Below are 25,140 nucleotides of genomic sequence, written 5' to 3'. Positions count from 1 at the left end.
GTTGTATTGAGGATTGATTCCTCTAAATATCAATGGTGCCATTTGAATTTCTTGAATGTTTTCTTTTTTAAATGAATTGAATCATTAATCTGTTATATTCACTTTGCATCCCCTCTATTTATTTCTCTATTTTCCTTTTACATGTCTTTAATTGGGTTTCATTGAGGGGATCACCCTCCCTGGTTGTTTCTCTTTGTATTTTTACTTTACATTTAATATGCTTCACACAGCACTTTGCTCTTCTTATTAATTTCCCATCTTTCCTTGGACCACTTCAGGGTCTCTCCTCCTCCTCCTCCTCCTCCTCCTCAGACCTGAGGATGTAATAAACTGCTCTGTGGGAGGCCAAGCTGCAGAAGGAGGCCCAGAGAAGCTCCTGATGAAGCAGCAGGACGAGCAGCTGATGAGGATCCAGAGCGTCTCACTTCAGTTCCTCTGATTAGAGAAACGTCCTCGTCCCTCAGACGTCCGGTTGAGAGCCTGATGACATCACAGTCTCCAGATGTTGGTGTTTAATCACAGCAGCGACTGTAGAACTGCGTGTTCGAGGCCCGTGTTGTCCCCTGGACCACGGGTTGGTTTGGCAGAGCAGTGCTGCGTGACTGCAGCTTTTAGACCAGGAGCCCCCCCCCCCTCCTCCATGAGTCCAGCGGACGTGCAGGAAGAACAACAGACTTCTTGCTGTCATGCACAGAACAGCTGTGCTGCTCCTGAACGTTCAGAGGAGGAATGAGAGACGTCGAACCGAGGAGCCAGATGTGCAGCCCCGAGCCAAACGACCACGGTCACATCCTCCTCTTATAAGAACTGTTCAGCCACAACATCAAGCGGGATCTGAACTCACAACCAGCAGTCGGTAGGACTGTCTCCTGTTGGTCCCTGGGCCTGTTTAACCCCGTGAAACCATATTAAATACCACTGAACATCAACATAGGAATATATTAATAAGAGAAAGTGGGGAATAGAAAACACAAATTACACTTTGAAACTTTATTCTAAACACACAAACTGAAATATATCAATAAGTAAACAGAACAAGAGTAAAATGAAACCTTTTGTCCTGGATGCAGACAAAGGATCCAGAAGGTTTTATCACTTTCTGTACCATTGAGAGATCAGGCCCTTGGGGGGGGGGGGGGGGGGGGGGGGGGGGGGGGAGAGTGCTGTTCTGAGTGTTATTCTAGTTTAAACACGAAAACGACCAATTACTTTTTATTTCCCGTTAAAGTAAAGTTCTCCTTCCTTCCATCCCAGCAGCGAACATGTGGAGTAAAGTCTCCAGTCGGAAACTGGACCAGACGACTTCTTAAAAGCTTTGTCACAGTTCTCCTGCACAGATCCTTTAATTCTCCTGGATCTGTGCAGCGTGACAGAAACCTCAGCTCCTCCTCCCCGACCTGCTGGGGAGTCGGAGCTACCTGGGGGGGGGGGGGGGGTTCTGCACCTGCACTTGACCTCTGACCTCTCCCAGAGATCCAGAGTGAGGAGGAGAACCTGAGACGTGCTCCTGCTAAACGTGTGAGAACAGTGAAGCCGGGCGGCTCGTCACCAGTGAGCGGAGACTCCCTGGGATTTGTCAGACTTGTGGGTGAAGGTGATCCAGGTCTCCGACTCGCCAGGTGCTCCACACATGTACATATCTACACTGAGAAGCTGGTGAACAGACCTTCACACACAGCTGAGCTCCGAGGGGGCGGGATCAGCAGTTTGGTGTCAAGTGGCCAGAAAGAGGGAGAATGATCCAATAAACAAACATCTAGGACTCGGAGAATTCTTCCTCCTCCTCGGCTGCTGTTTCAGCTGCAGCCAGCAGAAAACAGTCATGATTAAGTTGACCCAATAAAGTGGAAATGGCTCGTGAAGACAGCAGGTTTACGAGCCACTTTCGGGTTTTCCTAAGCACCAATGAAGGAATCAAACAATTAGCGAGAGGAAGCCGATTACAGGCCGGTTCAGAAACGAGAACTCATTCCTGAACAGTTCAGAGGAGAGAGAGAATCCTCCAGAAAGCTCCGTTCACACAGAACCTGAACTCTGACGTTCGTTCAGGTCTCTTCTGAGGAAACTTCATCAGAGCAGGAAGGAGAGAATGAGGTGTGAAGGGAGGTCAGAGGTCCAGATGGAATCATCAGCTCTGTCACAACCTCCTTCTGTCAACACATTTCTGTGGTTTGCCTCGTGATGGGATTCAGAGTCACTCTTCTCCAGGAACATGAGCGTCGACCTGGAGGAGGATCGGTGGTGTTTCCACTGAACTTCAGACAACTTGGAATTCTTTCACTTCTGGTTAAAAATGACACATCACAAATGGACACATGACTTTTTATATTGAGTTACACACGTTCATAAAAAAATAAAAGACACTTTTCTGACGTTGAAAACAACAAAGACACAAACTAAACGACAGCGGGGCCTTCACAGAGTTCATGTGGATCCTTGCTCCTGTACAGGGGCGACATGCGGTTCTGTTTATTACACTGAACAAACCAAACACAGAGACGATGCAAAGACCTTCTAACTGAAAATAAACAAGAATCCCATCTGCTCCCGGAGTTTTTCATTAAAGCAACACTATGTAACTTTGAGAACAGTGGATATTACCCATGATCCTCTGCTTCCTGAAGCAGAAGAGCTGTAACCAATCCACCAAACTCCGTTTCCTGCCGAATATTGGAGACACAATAACTTCTAAGTCTTTTGAAATGATCCACAGCTTTAATCTTCAACCTGCTGGACCTGATCCTGAGTCAGTTTCCTGCAGCGTCTGAGAACAGAGAACTGGATCAGGCTGCTGTGTTAGAATAACTGAGTTACTGAGTGTTGCTTTAAAAACAGAACCAAGCTCGTCTTCTCTTCAACAAGCAGAGACACATCATGAGACTCTAACGGGGGGGGAGGTGGGTGAGGGTGTAGTGGCCCCCCCCCCCCCCGCCATGATGGACCTAAGCCTCGGCCCTCCAGCCTCGTGTTGAGCGCGTGACCTCACAACTCACTGCACCCCGAGGTGGGGAGGACAGAGTCTTAATGTGAGGGGGGGGGGACAGTTGATTCTACTTGATGCAACACAGAACGAAGAACAGAGCGAGACGCATTAAGGTGCTTTTCATTGAGAAACATGGCAGCTGCACAGAAAACTAAAAATCAAGGCACACTCCATGAAAAGGTGTCTGCAGGAATAACGATGCCACTGCAGACTTTACAGGCCTGTGCAGCACGTGAGGAGTCACTTCCAAGTTCTTCACCTGAAAGTGACGAGCGGATGAAACATTTCCCAGACACACACACACACACACACACACACACACACACACAGTTCTTTAGTTTTACGCAGCTCCCTCTTGCAGCGTGGTGAGCAGCTTGACTCCGAACATGGCCTCCCACTGAGCCCTGACCCAGGCCAGCAGACCGTGGACGAGCTCCACGCTCTCGGAGCGCACGCACCACCTCTTCTCCTCTTTCACAGTCTGCGGGAGAAACAGAGGAGATATCAGTTCATCGCACGGGGATTCAACCTGACGACAAACTGCTCTGGCTGGACCGCGTGTGAAGCTGTGGCTCGTGGCGGCTCCGTGCTCTAACGCCTGGACGCACATGTGGGACGAATCAACGCAGAACCTGGCTTGGTAAATACCCGTCTATTACAGTTTGGGTTTTCTTCATGAGCTCACAGCTGAGACGAAGGCGTGACGGAGCCGAGATGATGGGATGATACAAACATCCTCTAAAGCGAAGCAGCATGGAGCTCAACACGACCCAGATAGCAGGTTTCATATGGAAACACTCAGGTCCGCGGCGCTGTTGTTACCTGCTGAAGAAAAGTTTGACAACACACGTTTGATTCCCTTCCAAGAGAACAAACAAAGTGGTCTTGATCAGTGTTTTATCATGACCTCACTGTCCATCTGCACGGCCGCGAGACGCCTGCTTCCCCCGTGAGCTCGTTTCCTGAATCTTTCATCTTCTAGTAAAACAAATCAGAAACGTTCCCGTGATGTGAGCACTGACCTCGTCGTAAAGCTTCAGATCGATCCTGCGTTGGTCTGAAGGCCACATGTGCACCGAGCTCACGCAGCTGATCGGCAGCGTTTCCAACACGGCTACGCTGCCGCTGCCGCTGCGTGGTTCTGTGGTTTCATCCGCTGTCGGGACGCTGGAGCTCTTCATCCACTGGTGATCCTCTCTGAGCAGGTACAGGGTTTCCCGGGTCGCCAGGACCGTCAGGGGCGTCCAAACGCCGTCTGGCAGAAACAGAGCGTTTTAAAAAGCAGACAGAGACGTTTTATCTGTTTCAATCAAAGACTGTTAATAAAGAAAGATGACAGGATGGAAGCTAAAACTGTTCCCTTCATGTTTCTGATCACTTTGGTTATTTGATGATATAAAAACAGGCTGAGACGTCATGACTGACAGCTGAGACTGACTCCTGATTGGCTGAGAGCGTGTATCAGTGGGACCTTGACACCTCGGCTCATTGGACTCATTGTTCATTTCTGGATAGTTTGAGGAAGTGGAGACATGTCGTCCATCTTTATAAGTTTTGAAGTGACATCATGTTCAAACAAAGTTAGTTCAGCTTTAACCAGAGAGGGCGTATCCCTTGGCCGAGGCTAATGCTCTATCTCGCCATGTTAAAGACGGCGGAAACAAAACACTGGATCCGCCCGTTTACTTGGATCCACTTCAAAACTACCCTCCTCAAAATGTGACAGGAATCAGCTGAGAGGTAGATTTGGTGTCATCCTACAAACTGACTAACAAGCGCAGACGGAAACAGGACCTCAGATGTGCAGGTCATAAATCGTCAGAGGTAATAAATCAGGTTTCTGGAGACTTTATCTGATCTCGTCCAAGTGGGCAACAGTCCTGGGTCACTGGTTTTAGGCTCCAGACAAAGCCCACGTTCAGATGTCAGATAAAAACCCTTCAGCCTGCGTGAAGCCGCAGAGTGAGCGGGCAGATCCAGGCACGCTGGATTCACTGCACTTGAAATTCCAGGGATGTGCACAGCTGTGTGTAGCCTGCAGCTACCTTGGCCTTACGAAGGAGCGAGGCATCCGGCAGCAGCACGGCACAAACACAGAGCCCGCGCCGTCAAAACACAAGATCTCTGCCTCATTTTACGGCACAGGTTGTTAAAATGGATGCTCGACAGGTGCCGGGGCTTTAAGCTGCTCCTCGCAAATCACACCATCTGCTTTCATCTCCGAGGAAATGAAAGCGTTTTTTAATTCTTCGCCTTTAAGCCTGTTTTCCTCTTGGCTTCCTTTCTGCTGAACAACAAGGTTTATGATGTTTTTCTACTGAGGTCATCACCTGAAGGAGGAGAAGGCCTTATCTCTGCATCTTCAAAAGTGATTACATGTGACGCTCTGAGTCTGGATTGATCATCTGTGCTTTTGGAGAAGAAGCAGAATGAAATGTCTTTAAAGCTTCGTCACCTTGCAGCACAAAGGCCAGAATGTAGAAGAACTGCAGCTGCCCGTCCTCCACGTCCTCCTGGATGTCTTCACACACCAGAGGCCTGACACACAAGAGAGGAAATGAAGTGTTGACATGACGTTACGTGGAGATATTATAAAAGAATCGTCTCCTATCATCTCCTAAGTGAAGATAAGACAGTGGAAAGAGAACTGGGCTGTGGCGGCTGGCAGGTGCTGCCGCGGAGTGAATTTCAACTGGGAAGCAAAGGGGATAATTGACTTAATAACAGCCGACAGGACTTGGACTGAGCAAACGCTGGAAGTGAGCTGGGAGGCCGGGGTTTCTAACTCACGACACAAGAAGGAGTTTTTTTTTTTTTGTATTTTGGATTGTCGGGCTGTGAGTTCGCCGCCGCCGCCGCCGCCGCCTCGGGACACGACACGAAGTGGGAGATGTGAGGGATTAGAGAGAGTCGGCACTAATCTGTTCTTCATGAGAATCAAAGCTGAAAGAAAGATGATATTTATTGGACTTCTGCAGGTTGGATAACACGGCTGCTGCAAGGGAGAAGTTATTTCTACTCTTTAGCTCTGTTCTTTTTCTCCGTGACGATCCCCACAGTCTCTTCAGAGAAAACCAGCGTCTCGGGTTTAAGAGAAAAACACACAAATAAAAGGTGTAAAAAAAGCTGCACCACACGATCTGCATGCTTTCAGGATTTGTAGTGCAACACGTGTTACAAATTAAGATGTGGTTTACCAGCTAATTTACTGAGGCCGTTTTACAAAATGAAGTTAAAAAAAAAGGCTCATTGTAATCAAGTAAAGATGTGTCAGAAATGTGGCGTGTTAGAGCTCCAGCAGCCGTTTGACTTGCACCCCCCCCCCCCCCACACACACACACACACACCCACACACACAACACAACTTCCACACAACGTCTAAGATACCAGAGGTGGTGCTGGGGGCTGAGCCTCGTCGTGGAGATGGCCTTCAGCTTGCTGTCCACTTTGTGAGCCATCTCACGCACGAGTCCTGGAGAAACGACAACAGAGACACAGTCAGGTGACTTTCAAGAGCACAAGGACAGATATAATCAAGATGGGAAAAGTTAAAAACAACTGGACTTGGTTTGGATTCAGTCAACCGAAGAAATCAGAATCAGAAAAACATCAGTGATCCAAAAAGGGGGGAAATTATGTTACTTTCCAGCCAAGAATAAAAATATATACAGATCGAGACAATTAAAATGAATAGAAATGGGAGGAAGTGGAGACATGTTGTCCATCTTTATAAGTTTTGGAGAAAACACAGTTTTGAATAGTTTCAGTCAGAGCTTGGAGCTTTGTGGAAACATCTGGGAGGACAAACATCTGCGTGGAGGCATCTCTCACTGAGGAACTGAGCATCAACACGGCTCAGGTCTGTGAAACATTCATGTGCAGCGAGGGCGGCGATGGACTGGATCACATGACCCCCCCCCCCCCCCCGTAAAGAGCCCAGAAAAGACACAGTAGCCTGAAAATGTCCCAGCCACACATCCACAGGCACAAAGCCTCGATGTGAAACTGCTTCCTCGTCTCCCGCTGATTGTCACCAGCAAACCAACAGGTCTCTGGTTGCAGGTGTAAAGTTTCAGCTCCATAGAATCGCTGGGTGAGAAAATGTTCGGCGACACAAAGCGCCGGGGTCACGCCGGCGCTCACGGATTGTAGCGTGTCAGCGAGTGCGACAACAGCACAGGGCAGAGAGGATCTCGGCGGTGGACTCTGAATAGAAGGACACTTCAAAAGAATTTAGAGAGAGACACCGAGGAGGAGCGAGGGATAAAGAACGAGGAGGAGAACGAGGAGGAGAACAGGAGGATTAGGTCTAAACTAAATCTGCCTGCTCCTGAAGAAGGTGTAAGACACAGAGAAGGAGGCTCATCGATATCAGTTTACCAGAAACGCTCAGGTAAACCGAGTGTAGGTTTCAAGCTTTTGTCCTGCTGCATTAAACCGTGTCATTAAACTCCCAACTGCAAAAACACACTCAGACCAGTTCAACCTGGATTTGTATTCTCTCACACACACACATAAATATCAGTGCAAGAAACACTCCATCTCATCGTCTCTCCTCCGACCTCCCATCAGGTTTAGGATTCATTTTGAAATACTTCACATACACGTCGCTGACCTGCTCCATGTGAGTAACACAGCGAGGTCACTCGGGTCGTCTGGGTCCTCGGGTCGTCCCACGTGTTCCTTTCAAAACTTATTGAGAAACTCTGGATTTTTACCGTCTTTCTGTTGCAGCTATTTATTATTCATCCCTACTTTTATTGACTTTGCTCCGAGGGAAGAAAGCTGCTGAACTAAATAAACAGAAAGACGTGACTCATTGAACTCCGGGTGTCGACCTGTGGATTAAAGGCCCAAACTCAGGGTCGAGAGATTAGTTAAACTGGGTCACAACGCGATTATCGACAAAGAGCACGAGGAGACAAAGACCCAACGTGTCCGATTACCTCGAGTTTTTCTTACTTTTGTTTTTACCAAGTGAAATATTTCATCAAGACTCTAAAAACGCATTCAAATGATTTAATTTGTTTAAATCTTTGACGCCAATACGTAAAAGAAAATGATGCCCTCCTTGAAAAATGCTTTTGTGTATTTAACACACTACGTCGACCTCCTGAAATGCATCAGCGTTCAGTTTTCTGTCCAAACATCAGCCATGTGACGACTTCTCCAGATTCAAACTGAGTTTTCATTTCAACAGGAACTCTCTGAAATAAGAAACCTGATCAAGCGTCTGCCGCCAGACACAAAAACTCAGTAATGGGTTTTAAACGTGACGGACAAAAGACTCGTTAACATCCAAACACACGCTGCTTCACATTAAGGAACCTGACTCCTCCAGTCGCTGGTTCAAATTAAACAAATGGGTATTTCTGGTTTTCACACTGTGTTCGTTTCAAGGGTCAGAGAGAGGAGGTCCACACACACTGGAGGAAATTAGCGCCCATCGGTTACCGAGTGCAAAGCTTGACACTGGACCTGTGCTTCTGTTTGCACAGTAACTGATTTACACAAAGCCTGAAGGACGGGACACGAGTCAAGAAAGACGTCTTTACATTTTGGGGCAGATCCAGGACTTTTTTTTACACTTTCTTGAACATTTTCTTGACGTTTCAGAGAATCCACATCCAGAGGATTTGAGGAGGTTTCATCATTACAAACTCTACATGCTGCCAAAGCAAAAAGCTAATTTAAAAGCATGACGGCGGTTGTGTTAAATAGAATTAACTTATCAGAATCAAGCCCTAACTAAATGAATTACGTAAAACTTTGACATATAAGTCAGAAGCTCAGATTATCAAATTGAAGACCTTTTAAAATCCTGCATGAACCCTGGTAGTGGGACTTTAGGGCCTTGTTTTGAAGCCAGATAAAAGTTTGCCACTAAATATTCTGGACAGATCATTTTCAGGAAAAAGCCAGAGCCTCCTACGCTGCGGTCGGGACAGTGAGTTGACCTTTAAACACGGACGTCTGAAACCACGAGTGTGACGAAGCAGAGCCTGTTTGGTGAACTGGTCAATATCTCCAGTTACTCATGTTTCCAGACTGTTGGGCTCCTGATGCTTCTCACAGGGAATCACACACTGAGCCACAGTTCATGAGACGAAGCCTCGGCTGCAGGTGCATTTCACCAGGAACCATCTTCTCCGTCACTATCACTGAACACCACGAGCCGTAATTCATCATCTGCGACCGAAGCTCCTCAAACTCAACAGTTAAAAGTTAAGAGAAAACAACACAAACTCAGTAAAACAAATTCCGTCTCGGGCTGATGTTTCAATAAAGCTGTGTCAGAATAAAACCCTCCCAGTTCATAACCACATCCCCTCTCCGTCTTTGTCATTCCAGTTGTGGTTTCCAACTTTTGTCCGTGTGATGGGAGCCAGCTTGGGCGACAGGCGGGGTTTGTTTTGGTTAAGCTTTACCGTAATTCTTTGGACAGAATATTAAAACAGCTGTTCTGTGGTTAATTTGGAAAAGACTGAGAGCTGGTGATCTCTATCCTGAAGGATGAGAGGGGAGATAAGCATCAGAGTCTGGCACTTCACATCCTCCACAAAAAAACATCACATATTCATGCTTTATTTTCTGACGACGCACGTTGAAGGCTGCAATAAACCATGGTTCGTGTTTTTCACTTTGTCTGGTCTGTTTTGGACAAACCCTGTGGTTGAGCTGGGAGAAATCTGGAATCATTTCCAGCCACGAAAGAATACAACACAGCAAAAGAGCTGAGGAAGAAAGAGGAAGTCTCTCAGAGGACACGGGGGGGAGAAGAGAGAGAGAGATGAAAAGAACGAAGAGCAAAGAATGTGATGGAAAAAGTGAGAAACGCATCGAAAACTAAACCATCAGTCAGTCGAGCTCGTATCTTCAGCAAGGCCCGACGATATCTGTCCTCTGAACAAGCCTCCAGAGCCATGAACTATACTCTGGGAAATATGTACAAGCCTCCAGAGCCAGGTCAAAATGTTCTGTCTTTTCTTTCTAGACCCTCGTTCCATCCTTCCTACAAGTTCTGTGGAAAACCGTTCAGTTGTTTTTGTGTTTTTGTGCCACGAGACAGACGAGTGGTGAAAACACAACGTCCTTGACGTAATTTGATGCTCGAAGAAAGATTCATGAAAACCCACATTTCTCCTTCAATCATTTGCTTCGAGAAGAGCACGACGCTTTTAAATATGTTCCTGCTTCTTCCTGGAAGAGAAGACTTCAAATTGACATATTGGGATGTTATGACTGTTAATGTTCACATCACTGTCCTCGGACCATTGCTGCAGCTCCTCTGTTCAGCCCCCGTCTGAAAGTCTTGGTCAAATGTGTTTGTCGGAAATGTCCGCTCTCACTTTACATTTAAACGATGCTCTTTTTGCAAGTCTGGTGTTTGGATTTATTGTCGCTTGTTATTCTGCGAGATGAAGGAGAATTTAAAAAAAGTAAGAAGATGAAAATAAACTATGTTGAGAAGCCAAATCGTTCCACAAACTTCCAGAAACCACCTCCCGAGTGAAACGCCGTTAGACGAGTGGTGGAAAAATGTGCTCTGCAGGATCTAGACCTGTGAAGTTGATCATATGAAACAGTAATTACAGGAGGATTCATTCACAGATTAATACATTTCCACAGAAACGTTGCATTATGTGCATTACACCCGAGCATCAACACTTTTCCAACTCGAGCCAACGTCCTGTTTTCTCCACTCATTTACTCGGGCTGGAAATTGTCAAATTAATTTTCCATATTTTTCCAGACATTCCAAACCCCCGAGCAGGAACCCCCGTCTAATAAAAGCTTTTCCTCCCAGCCCCTGGTCCTCGCTCGCAGACGAGCCGGTCTGGGCAGGATGTGCTGCAGCGTGTGCGTGAACCCAACACCGAGGGGGACGGGGCCGAGGGCTGCGTCACAGAGCGCACATATGGTATAGTAGTGGTTTGTGAGGGGGGGCGTGGCTTCTCAGTCTGCGGCTCCTGTGAGGGGAACATGTTGTTCCAGTACCTGCCTCGGGGATTCAACAGTCCTCGACAACCTCTTTTCTTCATTTAAATTAGTGCACTGTGGTATCTTCCCTCAAAGAGCCAGAGGAGTGCAGAGAGAGCGGGGGGGGGGGGGGGTCACTGAGTTTCTCTCCTCGACTACAGTCGCAACGTAAAACCTCTTTTATGTGTTTTCCATACATTAACACAAACCATTTTCCACTTTGCTCCCATTTGGCAGCTTTTCCTTTTTACCTGTCAACAAGCCAAAGAAGCGTTTGCAGCGCAGACTGTCCCGGACCAGGAGGGTGTACGCGGCGCCCCCGTCTCCGAACTCCATGTGGATGGTCTGAGAGCCCAGCCCCACCTCCAGGTAGCTGAGCTCCATGATTGGGTGGCTGTCGCGCTTCTGCAGCCAATCGGAGAGCTGGCCTCTGCTGGGAGGAAAGACGAGGGCCGTTAGAAAAGGTCCCGTCACAGGGAGCAGGATTAAAAGGGACACTTGGAGGTGTGACTCTAAAAACGTGTTTAACATGAATTCAGCGCGACGGCGCTCATGAGTCACGTCGCGGCTCTCGAGGATGAAAAGATAAGCAGAGGTTGGTTTCAGATGTTTCACCGCGTGGGCTCCAGACCTGGAGGAAATCAACGGTTTCATTCATGTAACGGAAGAAGAAGAAGAAGAAGAAGAAAAACAACAGAGGAGCTCAAACTGGCAGAAGAAGGAGAAAAGACTCTAGAGTCAACAGACACTCTGAGGTCAATGTGCTTTCAAGATGTGACCCAGAAACCTGGACAAGTTATTCAACATTATTATCATTATGGTCATTAGAACTGCAGAGTGGTGCCCGTTTAGAATAAACACCAGCGGCATTTAATCGTTTTCTCAATATCTCACTGACCTTACACCATGAAATGAGAGAATGAGAGAAAGGAAAACTCTTTCTGGAATATCTGGTGTTATAATAACTGGTTTTATTAGTGCCAGGTCTTCTATCGCTGCAGGGCAAGAAAACAGAATTTACCGTACATGTTAAAGTGTTAAACTTTACGACGGAGTATTAGGACCACAAGCGTCGTGACTTTCCATCTGCTGGTTACTGTCGACTCTGCCACAAGGGGGCGTAACGCACACTCGACGCTATTGACAGCTGTAAACACCAATCGATATCCACGACGTTTCCCTCCAGAGCTTCACGAGTAAACATGAGGAATCAAACATCTGACGTTTCACTGTTTTGTTGCAGTACGACATTAGAAGACAGCTGATAAATGTCCTGTACTTACTGCATCTCTGACATCATCTCCAGGAAATAGATTCTGAGGTTGGACACCACCAGCAGAGAAGGAATCTCCCCCGGCTCCCCGAACCTGACAGCTGACATCTGACCGCACACAGAGAAACAAAGATTAACAGCAGGAAAAGAGCCTTTTCTCGATTCTTGGTCCTGTTACAACACGATAAAAAGCCCAATACAGCCACTAAATCAAGTTGAACTATCTTCCCCAGTTTGTCTGAGGGTCACAGGCTCCGTGTAGGTTTAAAATGCAGACATGTGGAGCGACATCTTGCTTCATTTCCTCTGGAACAAGAGCACATGTGAAACAGCGAGCGGCCTCCGTCACTGGATAAATAAACAAAGCTGAGCAGCATCTCCTGTCCCCCAGCTGCGCTGCGTCCTCTTCCGCTCTTTGCTCCTCATCCAGGTGTCCGACGGAGAAAAGCAACATCCCCGTTGATCTGAAGAGCTCCCAGGACGCGCTGCATATTACAGAGGGCTGCGAGCACGTTGAGTGACAGCGGGGCAGAAGAAGAGCGGGGTCCAATGGGCTCCTGGGGGATTTACTGACTGTGCTCATCTGGGCCGACTGCGATGAAACCGCACAAGTTAGTGCTGCGGGTCTTAAAGTTGTCACCACCCATTAATCTGGGATCTTTTTGGGCATCAGGGAGACACATTTAAGGGCTTTTACAAACCGCAGTCACACAAGAAACAATAACAGCCACGTTAAAGCGCTGTGCTGCTGAATCAGATCATCACTCGATCACTCCCAGGCTGCCAGGACCAGCTCCAGTGTAAAGTCATCTTTAAACCCTGACAATCTGTTTTCTAAATCAGCGTTTTATTACTTTGAGCCAGACGTTCATCTGGTTCGCTCACGTTGCGTGTTACGTTCGTTTAACTCTCACACACCTTGAGGAAAGAGTGCAGCTCCTCCTCCTCCTCCTCAAAAACCTCCACGTCCAGGAAAAGCTGGAGCCGATGGTCGACGGCTTCGTAGTCCTCAGACAGGAAGTCCACCTCGTCTGCACACACACGGGAGAAAGGGTCAGAATTAAAGCAGCTGCTCTGACACACAAACAAGAATGACTATTTCTCAGCTCGTCACAAAAAACAATATTAAAAAGGAATAAATCTGTTTTTTTGGCTATACTTTATTTGATATGTTGCACCGATGGTGAAGCCATAGTTTTCCTGGCAGCAACGTGAACCTTTATGAAACTTTACTGCAGCGCTGGCCAGCCGCCCTCACGCAGAGCGGCGTTTAAGAGCCATAAACCCACCGACGGGGGGGCATTCGGACGCTGATGAACGGTTACAGCTGATCGAAGATGACAAGGCACGGAGCTGCAGACGCCAAAACAAACCCAGCAGCTTGAAGGGAGCGCAAACAGAGACCAGATTAAAACAGGTCTTTGAAGCTTCAGACGAGGCTTGTTGTGTGTACGTAAAACACACACAACACAGACACACACACACACACGTTGATTTGACTTCAGAGACAAAGAGCTTCTTCAGGACTGAGCTCCACAACAGTGGGTTCACTGTGTCTCTAAGAAAAGACGCTGCTCAGGAAGACGGCAGGTCGACCAAAACGTTTTCACATCAGCAAACAGAAACGCAGATTCTGATTCGTCAGTGAAAGACTCTCATCGGCGATAAATCCTCCACGGTGACGTCTCCAAACCGTCCAGAACCCGGAGTTTTTAATTTATTGTGATATAAACTAAAACATTTTGGAAGCTGGAACCAACAAACTGACAAGTGAAATAGTTAAAGTATCACTGAGATGCTGGCGGGGCTGCTCGCTGGAGGAAATCCCAAACAGCAGTAAAACACTGTAGAAATGATCTTTTATTACTTGATTCAAATCCTACATTTCATGTGTTCATTGTAAAACACATGGAGGGTGGTGTGTGCGGTGCGAACTGTTTACGTCAGCTCCGTTTCAGTCCTAATCGAAGCTGAGCGGAGATGGGAAGTACTTGGACGCCGCGGCACAGGAATCCTCTGCACCTCCGTAGCAGCATCCGGTTTCCACCACATCTGTCTGCCGTTTTTAGACCAACCACAAGGTAACAGACAGATTGGAGTCATTACTGGAGGCGATGGGAGGGAAGCGAAAGGCTCGGGGAACAGGGAACAGCTTTCTCCATCTCTTCCTCTCTGCTCTTTTGTGACGCTGCAGTCGAGGAGCCAATCCCACATAATCCGTCCTGAAACCACAGACTCACACTGGAGACAAAGTCGTGCTCATCCGAAAACCACCGACTGACCCCGAGCGCTTGGGGTAAACGGGTCAAGACATGGACCCGCTTCCTCTTCCCTGGGAACTAAACGACTTGAACCCTGTGAAACTCCAGAACCTCAGAGGAGCAGCAGTGAACTCTACACTCAGACATCAGAACAAAGATCTGCAGCCCCCACCGTTTGGGGAGGATCTCCCCGCAGGTTCGGCCTGTACGTCAGGTGGCGTCTCACTGGTCGCGGTGTAGTGGTAGCTCCCAGCCAAGTCCTCCTTGCTTTGGCAGTCCGTGTTGTAGGAGAGGCTGTGGTTGTCGTCCCCGTTGAAGAAGGAGCTCCCCTGGGCGGTGACGTAGGTGGGATCCTGCGTGGTGGTGCCGCTCTCCGGGGGGGGACTGCTGCTGATGCTGGCGTCCGTGTCGTCGTCCTACAGCGATACAGAGACAACGAGTTAAAGAATGAGATTGTGTCTTTGACTATTGAAGATTTTGATTAGAGCAGAACGGGGAAACAGAGAGACGAGACCTTGGCACTCTGGGTTATATCGAGGAGATGGTCCTCGCTCTGCGGCCTCGGAGGGCGATGGACGGGCGTACTGCTGTAGGGTGCCGAGGGTGCTGATTGGCCAGCCAGCTGGACCACATGGTCGCTCCCACATTCAGGACAAATACCGTGTCCTGAAACACACAAATAACATACAGATGCAGAGGAAGGGATTTATAAAAAGCTAAGATACTAATTTGAGTCAAGCTGTTTTTAGACGCGAGCTTGGACCTGGACATTTCCTGGCGTTTGTCTCTCACAGGTGAAGAACGCAGCAGATTGTCCGGTTCAGACTCGTTCAGAACAGAAACCCATCAACACGCCCACTCACTCGCTGTTAGTTCTCCTGCTCTGATCTCACATAGACTCACAAAGACATTTTACTCTTGGGCTGCAGGAAAAGTTCTGGAAACTGTGTGGAGCCACTTTGTGTTCTCACATCCAGTGTCTCTCGAACCTTTCAGGAAAGAATCCAGACTTCAGCTCATGTCTTTTCCAGCCCGAGTGTGAGGCTTTAAAAGTAACTTTTATTCTGGTTTCTTATGGAAAAAGATTATTAATGGATGTCAGATCTTATCTGAGGGCTTTATTTTACACAACATATATTCAACTGAATATTTCATCATCCACAAGCGTGACGACAGCTGATTGATTCTGACAAGTCAATGACCTCAAACACAGAAAACATGTCTGCTTTCAATCCTAACAAGCTTCATATGAACATGACTCTTGTTTTGCTTTCTGCAGGGCGTGTATTTCTCTAACCTGCAGGCAAACAGGGTCTAAGTTCAGACACGTGCTAATGAAAAGGTATTTGTTTCCTGAAATTGCAGGAGAGCACCAGTCTAAGCAGACTATCAATGGAGCAGGGCTCCAAAAAAACCCATCTGCAGAACAAAGCCTGCGCACGCTCTGTGCGTGCTGGGACTCGTCTGAATGTCGGGTTTGGACGAGCTGCAGGGAGGCGGCTGCTGGAGCTGAAGGGTATTATCTGTCTCCTGCTGATTATAGAGATGGGAACACAGCAGAATGGGCAGATCAGCAAAACAAAGACAGGAGATAACTCCTGGGACGCAGCGCTCGAGTCCATCTGAGAGCAGAGCTCTGTTTTGGGAACATCCTCAGCCCCGTGCAGACGACCAATGGGAGCGCCCCGAGAGCTTCGACGTCAAGTGATAAACAACTTGCTCCCTGAAATGTTTGACCTTCTGCTGAGTCTTATCTGCAGTTTTACACCACAAACCCAGAAAAATACAAAGAATGTGAAGTGAGGGTTCGAGAGCTTCATTTTTGTCGATGGTTTGTGAAGTTGAAACATGACTCATCTGAAATTGTGTGACTCAGGGCTGAGTCACAAGAGTCAAGGCTGTGGTGCGCGTGTTTGTGTGCGGGTCTTCGATATCCACAGATGACAGATTCAGATATAAACGTAATCCAAACATCACATTGCTTAGTTACTCATAACCTGAGGAGTGATTGTTTTAACTTGAGAATGCTTTTAACATCTTCTCAGGGACTTTAGAGGCATAAACATCATATCCATCATCAAAATGTATGTGTTTAATAAAGGAAACACTTCCTCACCTTTGCTGTCATCATCACCCTCTGCCTCCGTCGGCTCCTCCCCGTCCCGTTGGTCCACGCCCTCCGGTATCATCCGCCTCGCCCCCCCTCCGGCCTCCTCCTCGCCGCTCTCTCCTCGCAGCGTGAACTCTGACCTGCAGCGAAGGCACTGCATGAGGAGGCGGCTGGGGCGGAGCTCGGAGTCCCGGCGCTGGTTCTCCTCCGCCACACGACACAGCACGTCAGTCAGAGCCTGGTCAGCACAGAGGAACAGTTCATCACTGAGGCAGCTTCCTTCTTCTCAGAGAAGGACTAGAAACTGTTGGAGCCACAATAAGTGGAGGAGAATGTGGGTCAAGAGTTCAAGGTGTCTGCTGAACTCTGGTACTTCAGCTCTGTGTGTGTTTATAAACACAAATCTGAAAAGTACATCTCACATCCTGGAACTGGCATCGGCAGTCCGTGTAGTCTGGAACCGATTGGACGTGTTGCACAATATCAGGAGACAGGAATCGTACAGGAGGGAAACACACGGTAGAGAGAGAGAACGGCTTCGGGCTCGTCCAGCTTTCTGTTCGACAGGATTAAAGTCGGACTCATGTTGCTTGTGCAGCCCAGAATCCGAGGCCCTGATCAGAACTGGCATCTAACGCTCGTCTCCAGTGATCTAAACAGCTCCCACCACATCCAGAGCTGCTCTGTGACGCACGGGGCCACTTTCTTCTGGCAGTGTGAATTCATTATGTGAATTATTGACAGACCACCTACTCATCTCACAACCTCTGACCTCTACAGTTTCATAATGAGCTGTCAACTTGTGATGGGATGTTGACACCAGGTCTGCACAGGACTTAGTGTGTGTGTTGTGTTATTAACCTGCAGCGCCTGCTGTGGGTCATCGTCCAGCAGGACGTAGCGTCTCCTCCTCTTCTCCCTGCTGATGTAGGCGAAATGAAGATCCACAGCAGGAAGCTTCTCTTCGGTTTCCTGAGACCCCGAGTGAGAGAAGAGGAGAAAACTCAAAAACTAATCAAAACCTAATAAATATCAAGGTACTCAGCCTTGAGTACCTTGAAAGGCACGATATAAACTCCAGTTATTATTAGTATTCTATTATTATTATTATCTTACCAAACGGGTCCACAGCGCCTCTGTGGTCTCCACCCGAGCCAGGCTGTCCAGCTCCAGGCGGCATCGCTCCTGACCGCGCTGCACGTCCACCTCCAGCACCAGGCCTTGCTTTACACACAGAAACACCTCCCTCCTCCTCCTCCCCTCCATCCTCTTGCCACTGTCGTCTTCCTCCTCCGATAAGACGCCCACGAGAAGAGGGTGACACAGGTCCACTAAGAAGAGAAAGAAAACCTTTATGTGTAGAAAGAGTCAAACTGAAGCTCTGTCGATTATGATCCTTGAACCCTACCTCCTAAGTCCTCCTCCTCCTCTTCCTCCTTGGCTCCTCTGCTTTCCGCTCTCTCCGGCCGCTGAGACTCTGGACTCGGCTCAGGAGAGTTCCTATCTCCCTGGTTGGCCCCCTGACCGTCCACCGTGCTGTCCTCCAGGGTGGACTCCGTGTTTCGAGTGCTCTGAGCGGGCCACTGCAGCGTGGAGTCGGTTTCCTCGTCTCCATCTGCGCCTGACGTCTCCATCCTGGGCTCGGTTGGGAAGAGCGGAGACTGCAGGACCTCGGGAACCTCACGGGATGGTGGAGACGGCTGCTGCTTCCCGCTGCTCGTGGACGGACACGGCGTGGAGGTGCTGAAGCCGTTGGTGAGAGTGTGACGGGGAGACTGGTTTGCGGTGGTGATAATGGCAGAGGAGGAAGCTCCATCCAGATGGTGCTGGTACCTCAGCCAATCCTCCCCCAGCTGATCTCTGAAGCTGGACATCCGCTCAATCTCCTGCTGGTGGGGAAGAACAATACCTGGTGGAGGAATATGAAACTTTACTATTTAGACACTGATTTAACATCTGAGTAAACTTTAATCATGGTCTCCAACATTATCAGCAGCTAGTAGCTCAAACAAATAGTGGAAAAGAGATTTAAAAAACCCACTCTGTGAGGAGGAAAACTGTCTGGGCTCGTAATCCGTATCGCTGGGCTCGGATATGCTGGCCCGCCGCACTTTGACCTTACTCTGAAACACAAAATGGTTTCCACACAAAGAAAGGTTTTATGACTTTTGTAGAAAGAAAATATAACTCAACACACTTTGGAGCCGCTCTCTTACCTTGGATTTCTTCCTGCGAATGTGTGACACCCCCACATCCGCCGTCATGCTGTCACTCAGCTCCCCGGCGCCACTGGACCCTTCTTGGTTGCTTCGTTCTGGTGGCAAAGACACTGGAGGCGTCGTCTGGACCTGGACACTGAGATGACCTGGTTTGGGCAGAACCTGAAATAAACAGCAAAGTCTCAGGTATAATTTGAGGAAGTTTGCGTTTAAAAGAACTGCGAGTGAGACGTAGCTCTTTCTATCCTCAGGGCCCAAATTCCAGAGGTTCAAAAGTATTTGGACACTTGGCAGATGTTTGATTGGCAGACGTGCGTGGTTTCAATGTGACTTCATGCACGACAGAGCTGACACGTGGCTCAGAGTTGACTGAGAGTTAAGGGTTGATGTTTGAGCCATTTTCAGATCTGGTGGTTTCGTATGTGGGAACAAATGTCTGAGTCAGTGTGTCTGGACATTTTCTGGAACTTTTCCTGCAGCCTCCTCGTAAAATGTCCCAAAAATGTCAGAGTGAGAAAACAAAATGTTCCTGTTGTTGTGAACGAGTCTGACCCGGACAATCTCCTGCTGCTGCTTCATATGTGAAACACTAACTCCAGAAACTGTCCAGAACATCGTGTGTGAAAATAGCTTTAGTGTAGAGTTGGATTTGTCTGTGAAGAGTGAGGACGATAAAAACCAAAGGTCTCTCAGAGGTTTGCGACAGTGGGTCGATCAGATCAGAGATTGAGAAACCTACCGATAGCTCATATGAAGAAAGTGGAACGCCATCGAGTTTGAGCTGGAAAGAAACAAAAAGAGGGAACATTGGTTTTGCAATGAAAACAAAACACAGCAATAAAAACCATGAAATGCCATTTTTCTCCATCAATTGCCACCACAAGGGCCTGCTGACGACTTTCCAAACACCACAAGTCACGCAGATACACCCTGGAGTTCACGCACGTAAACAGGAAGCCTGTGTGTGTGTGTGGAGAGACACGGCATGAGTGCACGGCTGACCACATGGAATTCAACAGCCTCCGTTTCATTTAGAAGTGTTTGGAGAGCAGGACATTGTGTGAGCTGCTTCAGGCTCCAACACTGACACAAGCTATAACTCTCACTCACTCTCTGATTGGCAGCCCTGGGAGAGAGGTGTCGGACGGTGCAGGTGCGGTGGGTCCTCTGGAAGAACAGCGGGTTTCCTTCCAGATTCAACTACAAGACAACATCATTGCGTTTTACAGGGCGCTGGTCTCACATCAGTTTACCCACTAAGGATGAAAGTGAGAGGAGCGGGCGTCCTTACTGTGTGGAGGCAGTGCAGCAGGGAGAGAGGAGCGAGCTGGGAATGCTCCAGCAGGAGGTTGTAGGCCAGGTCTAAGTGCTGCAGTGAAGACAACTGCTCCACGCCTGTGTCATCACAGAGGAAGACACATGAACTACATACGTACACAAACGTTTATGGAGAAGCAATAAACAGAAACCTGCAAGCTCAAGTGTCTGGTTTGATTCTGATGCTTTACTCCTTTCATAATAAACAGGCATGTGTGAGGTTATTTAAAGCTTCAAATAATATCAGAGACAAGCAGAAGGATTTCACACTCGGAGGCAGAGATCACAATCCTGTTTTTCCAGTTTCCTCTCTCAGTTCCTTGGCTCACGAGTCTGCGGGCGCTGTGAGACGACTGACCAACTGTCAGAGCGGTTTGTCTGCTTCCAAAGAAAAACAACTCAGAGTGAAAACACAGTTTGTGCCAGTGTAACTCACCATTTATAGTCTCCAGTTCATTGTTCCTGAGGATGAGTGTGAGCAGTTTGGACCTGGCACTCAGGCCAAGCGTTGGCGCCCTCTGCAGGCAGTTGTAGCCCAGGTTCAAGCGCTCCAGTTCACTCAAGGGCTGAAAGAAAGACAGAGGAGCAGAATAAGAGAGCGACACAAGCAAGATGTAAAGTTTAAATATATATATATACACAAACCTTTAGAAATTCAGCACACTCCTGAATCTTGTTATGGCTCAGATCCAGAGATTTCAGGACGTTCAGTAAAGTCTGAGAGACAGAAAGGACAGAAGTCAGACGATGAGAACATCAGCTAGTGGGTCAGTAACGATTGAGTTTCTGTCTCACTATTGACTGGTCAAGGCAGACGATGGAGTTGTAGCTGAAGTTGAGGGTGTGCAGCTCCAGCCACGGCAGTGCAGAGCTCAGATCTCCTCCACACAGAGACAGCAGCTCCTGAAACCAGCAACACACACTTTTCATTTTCATAAAACGAGGCCAGCAGCGTTTACAGAAGTAAAAGGCATTTGAATGTGAAACACAGACTAACTGACAGTACCTCCAGGGAGCTGAGACTCTTTGAGCAGGTGAAGACCTCCAGCTGGGAGTAAACTCCTCTGAGGCCCTCGAGGCAGTGAGGAGGGATTCGTTTCAGCTGGCGAAGGAACAGAGACACAAAGGAACGTGGGGTTCATGCAGGAACGACCACAGACAGAATGAGACGGATGAAGTGATGGAGAGAAAAAGGAATAAAAGGGTTCTTACCTCCAAACACTTCAGGGACTTGAACGGGAAGATTTTCACCACAGACTGGAGCCTCACATCTGGAGGGTTGATGAGCTGCATTTACAAATAAATGAGATCTAATGACCAATATTCACAACTGAAAATCCTACTTCCACGCTAAGATAAGAAATGAACAAGGTCAAATGATATGATAACTGCTCAATGCTGATGTTTGAATATCAAGGAACCAGCAAGATACAAACACAAAATAGTTTCCACCTTGAAAGATTGAATTCATTTTATCCATACAACTGACATAAAAACTCTTTCCATGTCAGAGGACCCCCTGGAGAACATTTGAAGCTATTTGTTGGATCTTGACTCAGAAAACTGACTCCTGAATAAACCAAAAAGTGCATCAGATGAACTCTGGAAGTTTGAGCGAGGCCTCCGCACCTTGAGGGAGACGGTCTTCTGCAGGACATCGAACAGAAACTGCAGCTGCAGCAGCGACTCGGTGTCCGCCGGGTGCGAGGGCAGCGCCAGGAAGCCATGCTGCTGGCTCCGGGACAACAGGTGCTGCTCAAACAACCTGGTGAGGTGCTGCAGGCTCACCGCCGGCAAGGTCAGCGTGCTGCTGCCGTCCAGCACCAGGTCCCCTGAGGGGGGGGGGGGACACAACCGGATTATAAAGGATCCTGCAGCTGCACAACCAGCTCTGCTCCCAGTCAACCACACACACCAAGCCCTAAGACTACTATGAATTAACCCGGGTGTGATTTCATTTCTAATGGTGCAATTCAATGTCTAATATGCAATCCTGTTACTGTGCATTTATTCTGCTCACACTCTATATATTCTGTATATTTCATATTTCATATATTTACCTGTGTTTTGATTGCATGGTTACTTATTTAGTACTTTAACTTATGTCTCTATCCTCTTTGCTGGTGTAAAAGCAAATGTCCCTGTTGTGATACTAATAGATGATTATCTTATCTTATACGTGGATGAAGAGAGTGTAAACATACCATCATTCCTCAGGAGAGTGGCCAAGCTGAGAACCAGTGAGGACTGACCAGGGTGAGCCACAGACATCCTGGAACAGGCTAACAGTTAGCATGAGCTCATCTCAACACAACAACTGGGACATTCACACCGGAAACAGCAGCTGTGAAACCGTTAAAGCATTAAAACCATGTGTAACAAAGTGTTACTTCACATTAAAGACTCCACTCAACCCCTCTGCAGCTCACGTTCCCCCAGCTAACAAGCTAGCAGGACCACTTCCTGGTAGCTGAGCTAAGCTAGGCTAGGCTAAAAGGACGCACCTCTGCACTGACAGCCACAGACAAGATGGCGAACATCCAGGTCTTCGTCCCACGGGCGGAATAAACGCGTATTAAAGTGTGAGCGCGAGGAGAAACGGGGTTTTAGTGGTAGTTTGTTGCTATGACAGCACAGAGCAGTGATGTTGACATTTTTTTTACATCACGTGACGAGGAGCCCAGAGGCTGGACGGTGGCTCTGAGCGGCCAAAAAGGACGTTCGCTCAAAAAAAGGCGCACGACTGTGACATAAACATATTGGTTGTTTTGTTGCGATATTTGCAGCTTCTTTATATTAACTGTAACCATAAAAGAGTATAAACTACATAATTCACACTTAAAAAGTCCCTGTTTTATAAAAATAAACCCAAATCATGCTAATTTAGCTGATTTCAATGTGGGCTGATGGTACTGCAGGTGGCCACTGGGTGGTGCACTTGAGCAAGGACTCACACACGCACACACACACATACACACACACTACTCTTGCATTGACTTCCATTCATTGTGTAACTAAAACCTGACCCTTAATCTAACCATGACCTACCTTGACCTACCCACAACCCCCCTCACCTCCTCAATGAGACGCACCAGTCGCTCCATCAAGCAGCAGACGTCACCACATGTGACTTTCAGACACAAGGTTCATCATTCATCCATAAAAACAGCCTCAGTTTCCTAATCTCTCATGTAAGGACCCTTTAAAAAGGTCAAATCTGGACCTTTTCAGTTCGACCCGAGCAGCGAGGACGGAGCTCGTGGTTTCCCTAAGGGCCAAACTGTCAAATTTACCCACCTGAGCCTCGCACCACATCTGGCTGCTGGTCAAACCGTATCCCAGCTGTGGCACCAACAGAAACCGGAGCCTGGCAACTGCTTGGCTGACGAGTGTCAGTGTTAGTTTAGATTTATTTAGATTTGGGCTGAATGGTTGATGTTGGACGGAGGATTTGAAGCCGTGCGAGAAGTGACCATTACATGTTCTCACAGAGACGCTGCTGATGTCAGCATCAGGAAACACGGGGGGGTCGACGGTGCAGAGTGCAGATCTGAGATCAGAGTGTAAACTCACATCTACTCCTCACGCTGAGGGAGCGGGTTTCTGGGGCTCCTCGCTTCATTAGGGAATAAATAACAAATACTTTGAGATTCGCAGGAGCAAATAAAGCAAGAACTTTCCTAATTTGCTCATGCATCACCAGTTGCTAGGCAGCAAACAAACACACGCTCCGGCACAAACACACGCTCCAACACACACACGCACAAAAACAACACATGCACACACATGAGCATTTTTCCATTCGGGACTTGTGATGTGAACATTTCCATGTAAGGATTTATGAACTGTAATTTAGTAAACATTTCCATCCAGAGAGAAGCTGCTTGTTTCTCCAGCTGAAGAGTTTCAGGTTCAAAAGTTAGTTTTCTTATTTCTTCAGACACATGAAATACTCAAACTCCTGAGCAGGTTTTCTGAATTTCTGACCTTTTCAGGAACAGAAGAAACACGTGATTCATCTGTTTGCTGTAGGTGTGACCGGCCTGGCCCAGTAATCTGATGATGAATTACATCTCCGACCCCCCCCCCCCCCCGCTCAATGGCCCCACTTATCCAATCAGAGGGAGCCTTAATTAAGTTAATCAACACTGAACAGTGCACACATTCATTATCAAAGTCTGAGAAATGAACACGGAGATGTTTTTACACACGACAGTTTGACATATGTACAAAACCCTTCTGCTCTAAATGGGTCCTGAAGAAGAAAAACATTTAAAAAGAGTATTGGACCAATTTAAAACTGGTTAATTACCAGTTTATAATGTATTTGTGGGTAGTTAGGGTTGTTTTTTGTTTATTAATGTATTGGTCCATTGTTATAACTCATCATGAGGCGTGTATACCTGTTTATTAAAGTTATAAATTAATTTTGAAAAGCTTCTGATTTTGCCTTCAATTTAAAAATGTTCATCATGCCAATGTTTGGAATATTATTTTGGGCAGAACATTCCTTATATGACCAGGAAATAATTGTTTTAATTTGACACAGTTCATGAACATAATGGAGCCAAACACACACGACAGGTTGTGATCATGATTATATTCTTTACGCACTAATATGAACACTGTGATTGCAGTGTTGATGAGCTGTGCGTGGATCTGACCCGTGCAGGACATAAAGAGTCCAGGTGAGACGGACACGCTCCGGGGACGGACTGTCCTCTAACGAAGGAGATGACCTCTCACATACAAACCTCCCTCTGTTGACTCACTGAGGCACATGTGCTGGATGTGTCCTCATCACTGATCCCATGCCTTCCTCTATCAATGTGGAGTTTATCCAGAGCTTGTGTTTGCTTAACAATTCCATGGGCTGGAATTTAAGTAACTGACCTTGGTGGGGATTACTCCGCACACATGGGCAGATACTGCGGCCTGTTGGGCCTATTAGCCAGTGGCCATCCCAGACACAAATCCTGGCCCCCGGGCTCGCATTT

The 25,140-nt window shown here is 47.6% G+C and overlaps 1 protein-coding gene across 5 annotated transcripts; it reads right to left on the bottom strand.

Moving 5' to 3' along the window:
* Positions 1–1,550: 1,550 nt before the first annotated feature.
* stk11ip (serine/threonine kinase 11 interacting protein) lies at positions 1,551–22,839 on the bottom strand. Of its 5 annotated transcripts, XR_004616694.1 has the most exons (27): positions 22,348–22,839; positions 21,773–21,975; positions 21,356–21,430; positions 21,150–21,245; positions 20,939–21,046; positions 20,789–20,860; positions 20,580–20,709; positions 20,118–20,221; positions 19,937–20,026; positions 19,566–19,607; positions 18,824–18,988; positions 18,649–18,730; positions 18,016–18,516; positions 17,724–17,938; positions 17,469–17,579; positions 16,614–16,845; positions 15,012–15,163; positions 14,670–14,913; positions 13,155–13,267; positions 12,247–12,344; positions 11,215–11,396; positions 6,371–6,455; positions 5,439–5,521; positions 4,006–4,238; positions 3,254–3,464; positions 2,990–2,992; positions 1,551–1,562 (listed from the first exon to the last, which is right to left on the bottom strand). XR_004616694.1 is itself a non-coding variant. In XM_034612992.1 (26 exons), the coding sequence occupies exons 2-26, from the start codon at positions 22,412–22,414 to the stop codon at positions 3,324–3,326; spliced, it is 3,624 nt and encodes a 1,207-aa protein (XP_034468883.1). In that variant the 5' UTR covers positions 22,415–22,487; positions 22,648–22,839; the 3' UTR covers positions 3,219–3,323. The 5 variants fall into 5 exon arrangements, 4 of the variants coding, with proteins under 4 accessions (XP_034468883.1, XP_034468870.1, XP_034468889.1 ...); XM_034612992.1 differs by lacking the exons at positions 1,551–1,562; positions 2,990–2,992 and having other exon boundaries at positions 3,219–3,464; positions 22,348–22,487; positions 22,648–22,839; XM_034612979.1 differs by lacking the exons at positions 1,551–1,562; positions 2,990–2,992 and having other exon boundaries at positions 3,219–3,464.
* Positions 22,840–25,140: the final 2,301 nt, after the last annotated feature.

The sequence above is a fragment of the Hippoglossus hippoglossus genome, chromosome 2 (assembly GCF_009819705.1).
Source record: "Hippoglossus hippoglossus isolate fHipHip1 chromosome 2, fHipHip1.pri, whole genome shotgun sequence".
In the NCBI taxonomy this organism is placed as follows: Eukaryota; Metazoa; Chordata; class Actinopteri; order Pleuronectiformes; family Pleuronectidae; genus Hippoglossus; species Hippoglossus hippoglossus.
This window is presented reverse-complemented; position numbering and strand designations above follow the sequence as displayed.